General features: G+C 42.2%; 1 protein-coding gene across 2 annotated transcripts; it reads left to right on the forward strand.

Annotated features, from left to right (window-relative positions):
- Window positions 1-152: 152 nt before the first annotated feature.
- On the forward strand, window positions 153-12,867 carry tfap2e (transcription factor AP-2 epsilon). 2 transcript variants are annotated; one of them, XM_029513545.1, is made up of 8 exons: window positions 153-517; window positions 1,243-1,368; window positions 3,416-3,859; window positions 5,844-5,898; window positions 8,649-8,880; window positions 10,685-10,803; window positions 11,425-11,563; window positions 11,843-12,867. In XM_029513545.1, exons 2-8 carry the CDS (start codon window positions 1,330-1,332, stop codon window positions 12,102-12,104), a joined length of 1,290 nt encoding a protein of 429 aa, XP_029369405.1. In that variant the 5' UTR covers window positions 153-517; window positions 1,243-1,329; the 3' UTR covers window positions 12,105-12,867. The 2 variants fall into 2 exon arrangements, with proteins under 2 accessions (XP_029369405.1, XP_029369406.1); XM_029513546.1 differs by lacking the exons at window positions 153-517; window positions 1,243-1,368 and adding an exon at window positions 2,149-2,175.
- Window positions 12,868-15,000: the final 2,133 nt, after the last annotated feature.

Below are 15,000 nucleotides of genomic sequence, written 5' to 3' on the forward strand. Positions count from 1 at the left end.
GCACAGCTATTCATGAAGCCAAAACTGTTGTGTTCATTAGTTATACCAATATCATGTGTCCTCAGGCTTTTTTTTATTATGAGACAAAAAGCCCAAGATGCCAAAAAACCCAAAGATAAATGAAGAAAATGTAGTGTTTCTCTGTATCGTATTTTTCAGCATAATTACATGGAACATAATGTGATTTTCACTTTTCGCATTGGTGGAAAAAAATCAGAGAAATGGGCAGCAATTCATTTTGCAACACGGTGAGTATAACTGCCTGATGAGACCAGGGGGTCCGCAGGGACCTGAGAAACACACAAGCTGTTTCTTGAGTGTAAAAGCTGAAATGTAAATGCATTGAATAAAGAATTATTTTGTTAGAGAACAGTAACCTTTGTCGCCGGTCACTCCCCATCCCCCTTTTTTGTTTTTTCTTTCTTCTAGCTGTAGTTGGACGTCTGTGAAAAGTCAACCATTTCAGCCTGAAGACAGCTGCACTGTGAATTTCACCAGTGGAACAATTATTATACAGGTGTTGAGACAATCTCTAATAATTCAGTACCTACTTGCTATGTGGACAACAGCCAAATAATCCCAGAAATTTTTCGTTTTTATTAGTTACCACAAGATGGCGCTGTCAGACCTTAATGTGCTCTTAAAGTGCCTTTCCTCCTCCAACATTTTGTGGTTGCAGTTATTTCTGCTCCTGAGATGGGAAAATTGGCCATTTCCCTTATTTAAAGTTGATGATTTAGAAAAATGTCCACCTACATCAAATAAATTGAAATCTTTTTTTTTTTTTTTTTTCCCTAAAGCGCGACGACGAATGATAATTTATAATTGACAGTCACTCCTGTCATCATTTGTGATTTATATTTTAGCCACAAATTTGAAGAAAGAAAGAAATCATTTGGGGAACAGTCAGCTTCTCACGGCCGAAGTTTGTCCTGCAAATTTACATATTAGAAATAGTATCCTGTAAAGGAAGGGAAACATTTTTGGGGGTGAATTTCGCGGGCCAGCCATGTTTTCCTTATTTGGCTCCTCATCACTGATCTTAAAAGTCCTCACACCAACCGTGAAAAAAAGTTTTTTATCTACCCCCACCATGAATCCTGTCACCTCCCGCCCTCCTCTTTTTATTTTTAACCCCCCCCTCCCTCCCTTCCTTCCTCCCTATAGCACCCATCTCTTTTCTCATCCATACAAACTCCTGCATCGTCTCTCAAACTAACTCACTCCTCTCTGCACCTCCAGCCAGTCTCTGCTCCATCCAGCGCGTCAGCATCCAACATTTAACCCCCCCAGCTGCGGCTCCGCTCCCGGATTCAACCAGCCACCGCCATGCTCTGGAAATCCCGGACCAAGACTGACGTTTTGCAGGTAAAAGACGCACCAGAGACTCCTGAATTCATTGGTACATTTACGGTGGTCTCATAGCAGGGTGGGCTTGTTTTAGGAGAGTTTGAATCCAGGAAAAAAAAATCATCCCATAATCCAGCATGTAAGTGGATCAGTGGGGTTTTTCACAAAGTTTAAACCAAAGAAATAATCTGGGATTTTCCACAAAAAATATGTTGATTTTTGCACGTGAATGAAACTCTAAACTTACTATGGGTGTGAAAAATTGTGTGAAAAAAAAAAACCGTGTTTCCATATTTGTGAGCTAAACATACAAAATGTTTTATTTGACACACGGTGCGTAAAAACCGAAGTGGCCTATAATTCGTTGTCCGTGTTTTAAAAGGACAGACAGCCGGTGTCGGTGCTGTGCAGGGGTGGTTTTAATTGAATGAATATATCTCTTTAAGAGAAGTGGACCCTGTCGACCCCTCCCCTCTTTCTGCCGGGTGCGCGCAGAACCTATAAGTAGTGCGCTCATGGAGCGGCTTGGAGGACTCCGTGTGTCTTGTGCGTATCTGGCAGCCAGCTTTTCATCTGTGCGTAAAGAGCTCCGTGTGAACAGCAAGAAAGAGCAAAAAAAAAAAAAAAGAAAACAGCAAAAAGAAGGGGGGGGGGGGGAGTGAATAACACCTCCGAGTTTAATGGACCGCTAAAACAGCCTGGATTACATCCCGGAGAGAATTAGGTGACTTCAGCCGCTGGAAGCCTGCGCATCCTGTTGAATTTTACATTGTGGGGGGGATATCCAGAGTGGTCCAGATGTTAATCCACACCTATTCTGCTATGGTGAGTGAAAAGGAGAGGGACCTTTCCTTTTCTTTTCTTTTTTTTTTTTATGCCGGGGGGTGGGGGGAGGTGGTGGTGGTGGTGGGTGGGTGGGGGGGCTGTTGATGGAGGTTCATCTTCAATCTGACTTGGATAGTTTTATTTTATTTTCTGTCCTGGAAGCAGATTGATCTAAACATACATTTGTTAGCATTACTTATAATTAGCAAGATGCACATTTTTTAAAAATGTAAAATAAAATGCTGATTTGAGGAATCTGTTGATTTAATTTCGGACCTGTGGCAACAATTGTCAGCCTGGACGTTAATCGGAGTATTTACGGATCTCAGGCTCAGCTTTTTCTCTTTTATTTCGTCAGTCCGGGTTGTTGTTGTCCCTCCAAAGTGTCAGGAGCCTGTCTGACAGAGAGTTTACTGTGGCGGTGCCGCGGAGATGGTCTTTGTCTGCAGCGTGTCACACCAAGTGAGCCGGACTGACAGTGAAGCGCCCACTCACCGCGCCCCGCACATTTAGATGAGACTTTGTTGGAGTCAAATCAGAAACACAATCCTGCACAGTGTGTCCGTGTGTGTGTGTGTGTGTGTGTGGATGCTTTTAAGCGGCCCTCTCTGGCTGCAGGATAATGGACATTGTTGAATCATTGATTTTGGGTGACCCAGCTTTTTTTTTTTTTTTTTATCCAATTTCAGCAGGGTGTGTGTGTGTGTGTGTGTGTATACACAAATGTAGGCTAGTGGACTGCATGTTTTTACACAAAATGTGGCAGCTCTCACATGAAGGGGGTCAAACTAGAAGCCAAAAATAAAATCACATTTGGTTTTCCTGCGTTCACAGTTTGAATATGAAGTTGTTTATTTTTTTTAGTTCATTGTGCGTTTGTTGAAACTAAAACATATTATTTACAGATGGACACCCCCCCCCCCCCCCCCCCCCCCCCCCCCCCCCCCCCCCATGCACAGCCAAGTGTTATTGTTGTGCATTACCTGGCCTTTGTGCAGCTGCTTGCTGACCTTTGTGACACCGTTCTCTCTTCTGGAGCCAGAGAGAGCTTCTGTGTGTGGATTAGTGTTTTACTTTAAAAACAATCATGCGTTTTTTTAATTTTACCGTTTGATGGACGAGTCGCCCCCCACCTCCTCCTCCTCCTCCTCCTCCTCGTCCCCTCTCTCTCTCTCTGGGAGGATAGTTTGAGGAAGACTCGGAGCTCCTGATGTAAAACTAACTTTCTCTTTTTCTGCAGGACCGCGCGGATGGACTAAGCGGCTCTTCGCCGAGCGGCCGCCTCTCCCAGCTGTCCTCCCTGAACCAGGCCGCCTATTCCTCGGCTCCTCCGCTCTGCCACACTCCGGCGTCTGACTTCCAGCCTCCTTACTTCCCTCCCCCTTACCCCCAGTCGTCCCTGCCATACTCCCAGAGCCAGGACTCAGCGTACTCCCACCTGTCAGACCCTTACCCCTCCATCAACTCCATCCATCAGCACCAGCAAGCGGCATGGCACTCGCAGAGGTCGCGCTCCGAGGACGGGGGGCTCCTGTCACAGTCCCACCGGGCTCTGAGCCTCGACCCCCGGCGGGAGTATCCAGCTGTCCCCCGGCTGCTCCACGGTCTCGGGGAAGGGGCTGCCGCACTCGGGGACGGTCCTCTGGGTATGCACCTGGGACATCACGGGCTGGAGGATCTTCAGGTGACTTGATTTTTCTTTTTTTGTGTTTCTCCTCCCATCATGTAGTTTTCTCTCATGATGTTAGATGGAAGAAGAAGTTCGTGCGTAAAAGCCACTCGGCGCATGAACAGGGCCCACAAAGTCCTCCAGAAAAAAACAAAACATCTCTTCTTTTTCTTCCTCCATATTCACTTCCTTTATAATAATCCATTCTTATCGTTGAGAAATATCTCTCATGTTTAAAACACATGGCTGACTGCAGCGAGGCCTCAAGGCAATTTATCTTTCATTTCCTCCTTTCCTTCATATGAGCAGAATAGTCCTCATCAATAAACTGCAACTTTTCCTTTAATTAAAACTCTATATTTTATTTATCATCTATGATTTTTGAAATCTATTCTCAACTTGTGTATTTATTTTATCATTATGATTGTTGTTAGCATTATTTTTGAAAAACCAACTGCAGGCCTTTAACCCTTTTAACACTTTATCCCCCCCCTCTTTATAAAGAGCAGTATTCCTGTGTGATATCTAGAGAAGGAAAACATTTGTGCGTCGTTTATTTCAGAATGAACAAATGTAGAAATGCGTGAAACATGTCGGGCCTGAAATATAAGTTCCCCCTTTTTCTAAAGAGAAATGTGAAATTCGGACATTTTGTCTTGTGAATTCGTTAATATGAGGAGTTATACTGAGTTTGACGGGAGTATATTTGAGATGGTCTGTTTTTCTGATATGAAAAAAATATAGTGCCTTTTGGGTTTATTAAAAATGTTTAGTTAAATATCTTCAGATCAGAAGTAGCCTTCCTGAAAGTTGTCTGAGCTTTAGCCTATAAAAATATTTTTTTTTTGTAAATATAGAGAAATAAATTTTTAAATATTTTTTTTTAATTTGCACGAATAACATGATGCCACTTAAATATTCATCCTAACATCCGTCCAGCATTGCCCGCTGTGTTTGTGCTTTATTTATTTTTATTTATTTATTTATTTTTGCTTTCTGCAGTCGTTTTGTTTTTTAGGAGAAGAATAGTTTCTATGGTTTATTGAGCAGTCAGCTTCCCTGCAGCAGGTGCAGCTGCAGACGCTGTTTGTTGCCTCCTCTCTCCACCAAAAAAAAAAAAAAAGAAACAGTAAAAGAAAAACACCGAGACCAATTGATCTTTATGGTCATTAATAGAAAAGAAACGTTTGAGAGCAGCGCCAGGCAAAGAGTCAACCCGGGCATGTTGCTGTTAAACGCTCCCACTTGACAAGGACCTTTATTTGATTAATGGATTATATCCTTTGCGTTTGAAGCCTCCTCTAAACTCAACACAAAGGAGACATCCGAGAGTCGCCCTGCAACACTATTTTATTCCCAGTGAATGAAAAGATTAAAATAATAATAATAATAATAATAATAATAAATCGGGGTTTTAATGTAATCTGTCAGTTTTAGGACTGGAGTAAATGAAAAATCAGACTGTAAAGTCTCAAATGCATATGTTAAAATATATCTAAAAATGATTGTTTTATTTAAGGTAAGTGTATCATATTTTTGTATCATCACTGGTGGATTAAAAAGAGGCAAGTTTTCTTGTCCGAAAAATGACTGATGACCTAAACAAACTCCTCAATAATATAAAAATATACATTTATCTAAATTTTAGAATTTAAAGCAGCTAATGCTTTTGTTAACACAATTCACTTTGTCAAGCTGTGTAGAAATATGAGGAAACTGAAATAATCTGTGATAACTTCCATCATTTATCAGCTGCCTCCCATTTTGCCCGACATCGAATTCGACTGGAGTAACAGATTTTATTACTTGGATATGGATAGTGTTCGCATTTGCTGTGAGGGGAATCTAAATGTTAGACCTTCCATCTTTCTTCAGCCTGAAAAAGGCAAGCAGTATGTGTGTGTCTGTGTGTATATATATATGTCTATGTTTGTGTGTGTGTGTTGGCTGTGTGAGGCCAGTTGATAAATGATAGTGACTGTCTGTCTGTCTGACACAGGGAATGGAGGAAGGATCAGCCTTGGGCATCCTCGACCACTCTGTCATTAAAAAAGGTAAGAGGTGGGAGAGGTGTGTGTGTGTGTGTGTGTGAGAGTGAGAGAGAGAGACAGAGAGGAAGATTGAGTGTGTATGTGTGCGTTTGTGCCTAAGTGTGCACCTATATAATTGTGCTATACATGCTGAAGGGGGTTTTGTGTTTAGGGGCTCTCCAACACCAGTCTCTCTCACTGTTACACACACACACACACACACACACACACACACACACTATAAATAATTCTGTTTTGCTATTTCATTTGAAGTCAAGAAGTCCTCTAATACTCAGCTGCAGACTTCACCCCAAAGGCACACATTCTTAATGAACTGTTCATGGTCATATGAGAGAGAGAGAGAGAGAGAGAGATAGTGTGTGTGTGTGTGTGAGAAAGAGAGAGAGAGAGAGAGAGAGAGAAGTGGGGCAAAGAAGAAAAGGAAGAAAAAGGAGGGGAACATGATAAAAGAGGAGTTGTGGGGAAATTTGCAGAGTATGATCACTCCAATATTACTGAGTGTGAGTGGCAGAAGACACAGGGGCACGATTAGAAAATTCAAGTTGGGTTTGTAGCTGCTGCAGAGTGATACTGTGAAAAATCTCTCGCAGCCAAAAAGCCCCAGTAGTCCGCCTGTTCGAGTGCAGCAGTGCATAAAGAAAAGGGAAGTTTTGCTCCAAAACAAGCAGCACCTTCTGTGTTTATAAAATGACCCACAGCGTAAAACGAAGTGTGCTTGTGCTGGTGAAATTACACTTAAATGAACAAGATGTTTGTATTTTTTATATTTCTCTTTGAAGGCATGTAGGTGTTTATGAAAAATAATTTGATGCACCAAAAAATTTCACATCTGTTTCTTCAAATGAAGCCTCCACCTTTTAACTGTACTTTCTAACTTTGGCCTCCTAATTCAAAATATTTCCTTCATCACTTCATCACTTCACAGGCTCAGACACGTCCCGACCACAAAGTTTTTCACACAAAACAAGGATGTAATTCTCCAAATCAAATCCCTGACGACGGTCTCGATGCTTTTCCAGCCTGAACCAAACTGCTCGACTCTCGCTGCAGCAAACCGGCAGTCATTTGATGAAGTGACAGGGATTCCACTTGTTTGCCAAACGCTTAGAATTGATCAATTACCACAACGAGACTCTCCCCAGCAAGCACTTATTGCAAGATAGCAGAGCAAACCTAAAGCCCTCATGAATAAGAAAATCCTATAGGGAGACGAGAACGAGACAGAGTATAGAAAAAGAAATGAGGGGGGGGTAGAGATGATAAGAGGAAAGAGAAAGAGAGGGAGGGGCAGAGAGCTGACAAAGAGAGAGAGAAACTCTCTGGCCAGATGGATGATCAGCTGCTTGTGAATGGAGAGATTTTTAGAGATTTTTGCAGTTTAGGTGAATCTGTGCTGCGGAGAGGCCAATAGCTGCCCAGAGTGTGAGAGGAGAGCTGTTTAATAGATAATATCTTTTTTTTTTTTTTTTTAAATTGAAGGGAGAAGAGGGAAAATTGCAGAGCCATTAGGATCAGAAAAACGGGGAAACATGATTTTATTTAAAACGTTTTGTATTCTCATACTTAAGTTATAAATTGGTATAGTTGCAAGCACCATTAGTGGCTTAATGAATTCCCTAAGCCGATGTTGTTGTGCTGTGCCTCAAAGGACTGAGTCTCCAAAATGATAAAAAACTAATTTTCACTAAGACAAGGAGCGTGAACTACGGCGTCCCCGGTTTTGTTGGTTGTTGTTTTCTCATCTCATTCTGCCATCTGTCCACTGTCACCTTAATCACAAAGGCATAAAATAGGAAGAAAAAATCAAATGTTTTCTCTTTTGTAACTGTTACGGTATCCACAATAGTTTGTCCAGATTTTGAGATTTTTTTATTTATTTATTTATTTATTTATTTTTTCACAAAATTGTGTCTGAATCAAAGCAGAAATGAATTATGTTTTTTTAGAAGACTTAACCATAAATACAAAGGGAAGTCAAATAAAACACACACAAAAAAAAGTGCACATCTATTTCATATTTTGCACCATTGAAGTTTTCACAAACATAAATATGATAAACTAAAAAAAAAAAAAAGGGGGTGGATCCTTTTAGGCCTCATATTTCAGAGGATGTATGCCCATGAATATAAATTCAGTTAATTAATTTATCAGCTCAAAACTCCTGAACAACACAGTTTAACACACGATGTGGCGAAGATTGACAAGGAAATTTTAAATAGACAGACAGAAATAGAGAGAAAGTCTCCCTGCAGATCACACAGAAGTTACTTTATAAGATCGTTGTTTGTTTTTTTTTTAACTCCTGAAGTGGTGAACAGTGATATCAGGCTCCCCCTCCCTCATCTCCCTCCAAATTAAGAGCTTGAAAAGTTCACCCCGGTGCAGAAAAGTGAATGTGAATTGAGGTCTTCAAGGTGTGAAATAAGCTATTTGACAATGCACAGCTGAAATGTAACCGTCTGCAGTCGAAGCAACAGAATCGAAAAGCAGCACAACAGAATTAGAGCTGTTGACACAGGGGAGAACATGACACTGAATAGATTAATCAGGAGAGGAGGAGCAGCTCGCTGTCACACAGTCATTCACACACTATTGCCATGACACAAGGCATATGTCTAGGATTGATGGCTTTTACTCTTTTTTTTTTTTTTTTTTAACTCCCTGTATTGTGTTTTTTATCTTTGATTTCTCTGTTTTTCACCTCAAACATGGAAGTGAGCTAAAACCTTCTTTTTTCCTCTTTCGTCAAACAGTTCCTATCCCGTCCAAGCTGAACGGCTCCTCCCTGTCCGCCCTGTCCATCGGTAAGGAAGGTCTCGGCATGGGAGCCGTGTCCAACCCGGCCGAGGTCTTCTGTTCGGTCCCGGGTCGCCTGTCGCTGCTCAGCTCCACCTCCAAATACAAGGTGACGGTCGGGGAGGTGCAGCGGCGCCTCTCCCCACCCGAGTGCCTCAACGCTTCTCTGCTGGGGGGAGTCCTCCGCAGGTGAGAGGACGCCATGTTGTTTTAGCTCAAAAAATGCTCGCAGCCCTGTCTGACTCTACCAACATGTTTGTGTTTTTCTTCTGAAATATAAACATCTAACTACTTCCTGGGGTCTCTAAAAATTAGTAAAATTAAGCAGTCTAAGAAGAGGTCATTGGTTAAACCTCTAGAGTAGACACAAAGGATTAGAGGCCTGAAGATTTGAGAAAAAAATCTGTCGAATTCGTCATTTAGCAGTGAACAGCCTCGACATAACGTTAAAACAGGTCAAATTTAACATCACCCAACACCAACACAACACAACGGGATTTGATGTTGGGGCCATGAATTGGATTTATCTGGAGTAACCAACCTGGCATTGTTCACGGGAGAAGCCTGAATAATTAATAATGCCATAGCACACAAAAACACAACTGCAGCTCGTCAGTCTGGACGGCTGACATTGATCCATCGGATCAGCTCTTAATGGGCCTGTTCTGGATGCACTTCAGGGATTTGTAGCAAAGCAGTAACTGCAAAATAGAAACAAATCTGCTGGACCTACTGGGAGTCATATGCTGATATTCAAAGCTGCAGAGCTGTAGGAGACTTGTAAGGCAGTGAAATAGCTACAGTCTTATTATTTAGCATAATGATGATAAAAATGGGATCCCGACAGCCTCTATCAGCTTTACTGCAGATAACACATAAACCTGTCTTCATCGTCAAGAAACGTAGTCTGAAGTCTCTGAATGTAACAAACTGATGCTACTACAGATGACACCTTTAATCATGGGATGCAGGCCATTTCCTTACAGTTTGTATGAAACTATTTTATGCCAAATCACAGAGGCCCATGGTGTAAATGTGATGCGCCGCGAAGCTTTTCAGAATAAGAGCACTTGAACGTAACCATAGGGCCGAGGCAGAGGACCCAACGTGTGTCATGGGACTAAATCACAAGAGAAGCAATGCGGTTTAATGAACCGCAGCCCTGGGGCAAGACAGCAACTTTATGATTCGCTTTTCAGGCTAAAATACTTTAACAGGACATAATTAAAAGATCTAAAGGGTGATAAATGTTACAAACAAACCCTGCTCGATTGGGATGCATCACTGCCACTTCACTTTATTTTATGCCACCTTATTCTTCTACTTCACTAGCTGCAATAATTTAACAGATATCATATATTGCTTTTATTTGGAATATTTAAATTTACATACATCAGTTTATGAATGTGATGCATTTTTATAGATAAACTGTCCAACTCTATAAAACACCATAATAAAGCTCCTCTATATAATCCATTAATATAAAATACACTCATCCATGAATATGAAAATATTCCTATTCTTGATACTTCTAAGTACATTTATTAAGCAATAATTTTTCATACATTTGACTGAAATATTTTAAAAGAGATTTCACTTAAAGAGTCAGATGATTTCTTCTACCACTGCTGCCTGTCACAAAAATATCAAGAAATGGTTCTGTATAAATAAAATAAATATTGAAATTTTCTTAAATTTAAATGTTCTGGAGCCAAGAGAGGGATGAGAGCAGACAAAGAAAAAAAAAAAAAAAAAAAAAAGCTCAGAAAACTATAAGACGCTATCAGTTTTGACAGGGAGCATAGGGAGACTTCAGCTTCACAAACAAACGCACACAAAGTCACGCACACAGCCCGCTCCGCAGACATAATGGTGCACACCAACACACAAACACAACAAAAGTCATAAAGCCTAACAGACACAGGGAAGGATACACACACACACAGGCAGACCATCTAAAAACTGCTCTCTCTGTCTCTGTGTCCCCCCTCAGGGCGAAGTCAAAGAATGGTGGCCGCTGTCTCAGAGAGCGTCTGGAGAAGATTGGTCTCAACCTGCCTGCCGGGCGACGCAAGGCAGCCAACGTCACTCTCCTAACATCTCTAGTGGAGGGTAGGGCAACACACACACACACACACACACACACACACACACAAATATACAGTGACCTGCATATATCCTAACAGATACAGACACATATTCACATAGAAATATCTTTGCATGAGCAAACATGAATAAACACTCACAGCATGGATGGCTGCATGCACGCACGCACACACGGCCTCAAAGCGCACACACACACACAAAAACGTTATTTGAAAAGCTGAAGCTGCCTCACAAAGCCGAAGAGCAGTGAACTGTTTGCGTAGTGAAAGTGAGAAAAATGGCTGCAGAGTTTGTCTCCTGACCCGACCCGACCAGAGCGGCGTCACCATTCAGTTGCGTCTCATTTAATATCATACGGATAATTAATGGATGTGAAAACCAAGCGGATGTGATGACCTTTGACTCTAAAAAAAAAAAAAAAAAAAAAAAAAAGCACACAAGCAGCTGTTTGTTTATTTTTGTTTTAGCGTAACTAAGGCAGGAGAGTTTTCCCTTTTATTCTGCACCAGTTTGATTTGGTTGGTTTCTCTGCTTTAGACACACTTTCACTCTCCCGTCTCCTCCTCCTCCTCCTCTCTCTCTCCCTCCCTCCCTCCTCTTCCTCTTCCTCCCCCACTTGTCCTCCAGGAGAGGCCGTCCATCTGGCGCGGGACTTTGGTTATGTGTGTGAGACAGAGTTTCCAGCCAGAGCCACAGCTGAGTATCTGTGCAGGCAGAGCGAGCCGGAGCAGCTCCCAACACGGCGTAGCATGCTGCTCGCCACCAAGTGAGTGTTTTCATCCCTTTCCTCCGCACCTCTCAGTGCGGCAGAGCATTCCTTCCAATCCTTCCAATCCTCATGCCCGATGTGACGACATCAGGTTTCCTAAAACCATCTGGAGAACTCTGTATAAATAGTCTGTATTTCCAAAATCATTGAACAGAAATAGTGGACATAATTATAATGTATCTGTGCTGTTCTTTTTTTAATCGACAGTTTTGCTGAGCTGTATGTTGGTTGATGTTTTAAAAGGACCAACGAACGCCTTGTCCCGTCTCTTCTCAGGGAGATCTGTAAGGAGTTTGTGGACCTTATGTCCCAGGACCGTTCTCCACTGGGCGCCAGTCGACCCACCCCCTGCCTGGAGCCCGGCGTCCAGGGAAGCCTCACCCACTTCAGCCTGCTGACCCACGGCTTCGGCGCGCCCGCCATCTGCGCCGCGCTCTCCGCCTTCCAGAGCTACCTGATGGAGGCCATCAAAATGCTGGACAAAGGAGAGGGTGGAGGGAAGAGCCACCACGACAAGGAGATGAAGCACCGCAAATAGAGAGGGAGCAGACAGATGTGTGGACGGAGGGATGGATGGAGGAGAGGCAGCAAGGAAGAGAAAGGAGGGGGGAAAGGACTGACTCGTGCCCCTTCTGCATCTTGACCTTTGCCCTCAGGATAAAATAGCTGAGACTCTTACCTCCCAGAAGCCCGTGCGGTCCCTCTCGCTGAGGAGGCGGGGCTTGATGATGATATCTGTACTGTAATATGTGTCCACAATCACCTCACTCAAAATGACGCATGGACCTCTCTTCTCAGTAGCTGGTTTGTGTCACGATGGCATCTGCAAAACATCGAGATGAGTTCCAACATGTGGCAGTATAGTTTGAATTCTGTTTACCCCCTTTTTATTTACCCCCGCCACCTTAAATACACCACCTTTATCTATGTTGTAGGAGCCCCTGCCTTCACACACACACACACACACATACATTTACACAAACACACAGTTATTGGACTGAACTCACCTGAGAAGCGTCGTAAGCCATATCCGAGACATCGGCCTGCTCTTGGCTCCTCTGGAACTTCGGGAGACTTTTAACTCCACCTGATTGAACAGGCACAGCTTCCATATGTAGTTCCTCTTAGTGGGTGGTCATGGGAAATTGAGTTCTCTGGGCTCAGCAGGGGGCGCGAGGAGGAGTCAAAGGCAGCTAAAGGAGATTTGTTTTCTTTTATTTTGAAGTACTCAGTGTTGGTAACTTAAAAAAAAAAATAACACAAATCATTTTGTACTTTCTGTGTCTGTTTATTATCAATGTTATTACTGTTGTTATTATTATTATTATTATTGTATTACGCATAAATGTAATATATTATTAAAGAATTAAGAAGTGATCAGTTGTGCTTCACAAGTGTGTTTTTATGTTTTGAGCTGAAATATCAGAGCAATAAAAAAAAGTAACAGCACCTTCAGGCTCAAATATCCACTTTAATTTACTTTTAAATTCAAAGGTGATAATGGACATTTATTTTTCTTTATGGTGTTCATTCTGATGCCCCCACACCGCTGTCTCTCTGTTACAATGATTTTTTTTTTTTTTTTTTTTTTTTTAATCGATTTCTGCAGGCAGTCTATTCTCCCTTCAACACGAAGGTCGTGGCCAGGGCTGCAACCAACACTTCATTTCATTATTGATCTACGTCGATTGTTTTTTTTTTTGTTGTTGTTGTTGCTGCTGCTGCTGTTGTTGTTGTTGTTTTTTACCCCCCTTTTCAAATGATCGATCAATTTCTAGGTCCATGGCATGTCAGAAAAAAATGTCAGAGAATCCAAAGAGATTTCTTTGGATCATTCAAAGATCAAAATTCAGTTTTGGTACTAAAGTTCATGCTCCTCTCAGGATGAACTGCTATTATTAATTCAGCAGGTCAACGTTCCAGTTCCATGCTTTGATTTGTGTATCTGCCGCATGGGAAGTGCAGAGTGCCGTGTTTTTGGAGGACGACCCAAACTCGGGAGTAAAAGTCCAGATAGCTTGTCCACTGCTGCAACAAGGTTTAAGTCTTTTTGTTGGCACAAAGGCGATCATAATGTCCCCCCCCAAAAAAAAAACCAATCCAGAGTGAACTTTAAACTAAAAATAGCAGCAAATGCACACAAACCTGAAACTGTTTTGTTCGTCTCCTTGATAAATGTCTTTTTTTTCCCAACTGACTAATAGATTTAATCAATTTATGGTTTAAACAGGGTCATCTCTGGAGCTGGGGGAGATTTAGTTCCCTGCTCAAGGACCCTCGCAAACACAAGAGCTTTCCTTTCATACATGTGGCATGAAAAATCAGGGGCCCCAGGAGGGGCCCAGGCAGAGGACTGCGTCCCAGCTGCTGCCCTGAACACCGTACCTGGGAGAGCTGTGGCAGCGGTGCGACCCCCAGCGCCCAACAACAAGCCTCACACCTCAGTTCCTCCTCAACCCATCTGCTCACCTTCTCTCCCACCAACCCAATCCACCCCCCCCAAAAAAAAAAAAAAACAGTCCTTCCCTTTATTTAACCAGGACGAGATACTCAACACAATTACAGCTTTCCAGGGACGGCAGCACATACATATGTCGCCTGCTCATACACTCTCAAACATCACTCATCCCTACCTGCCCTATCTCCCTCTCTCTCCCCTCCCATCTCATTACCCTCCTGTATCACCCCCCCTCCACCCTCTCCCTCTCTGTAACCTAACCGCCCCCCCCCCTCTCTCTTCTCTCACCCTCCCTGACACTCAGCGGGGCTGCTCTCCATCGCTCCCCGAGCCTCCAGGCAAACATATGCTGCTCTTCCCGTCAGATTCCGGTGTGTTTGAGAGAGGAGGGATTGTTTAATGTTTATTAATCACCTGTCTGTGCTGGAGAGAGGAGACGATGATAGAGCGACACACACACACACACACACACACTTGGCCTGGTTTCACCGTTCACATCTGTATGTGTATGTGCTCATTTACTGTAACACATGAAGAAGAACTAAAGACCTACTTGTTATTTAAACAGTGAGGTTATTTCTCTTCTTGTCAAGGCTCGTTATTGAACTTAGAATAAATAAAAATGTATAACTGAAACACATTCAGGCAGCGTGAATACATAATTGGATTATTTTAACAGCTGTTTGCTTCAAAAATGAACCAAAAATATAAAAAAAAAAATATCGCACAAATGCAAGAAAAGGTCAGATCCACGGGTACCTACCCTAACCGATACACAAGCACTTACCAGAGCTGATATATATATTAATTAGCCAACCTGTTTCATTTTTTTATTTTTTTTTTTTACTGATGTTAATTAGAAGAAAATGGTCTTTAAGTGGACTTTGAGTTAAAGGAGCATTTCAACACTTTCTAAATGACGGCTATTAAATTTTTATATAAAATTAAAGTTGTTCTAAATTTTTTTTTTATTCTA

Source organism: Echeneis naucrates, chromosome 11 (genome assembly GCF_900963305.1).
Source record: "Echeneis naucrates chromosome 11, fEcheNa1.1, whole genome shotgun sequence".
Taxonomy (NCBI): domain Eukaryota; kingdom Metazoa; phylum Chordata; class Actinopteri; order Carangiformes; family Echeneidae; genus Echeneis; species Echeneis naucrates.

Bases quoted from the DNA above. Each gene is read 5' to 3' on its own strand.
- tfap2e (XM_029513545.1), top strand. From the start codon at position 1,330: ATGCTCTGGAAATCCCGGACCAAGACTGACGTTTTGCAG. The intron at 3,860-5,843 runs GTGACTTGATTT...TGTCTGACACAG, and splicing joins ACGGGCTGGAGGATCTTCAG to GGAATGGAGGAAGGATCAGC. The intron at 11,564-11,842 runs GTGAGTGTTTTC...GTCTCTTCTCAG, and splicing joins AGCATGCTGCTCGCCACCAA to GGAGATCTGTAAGGAGTTTG.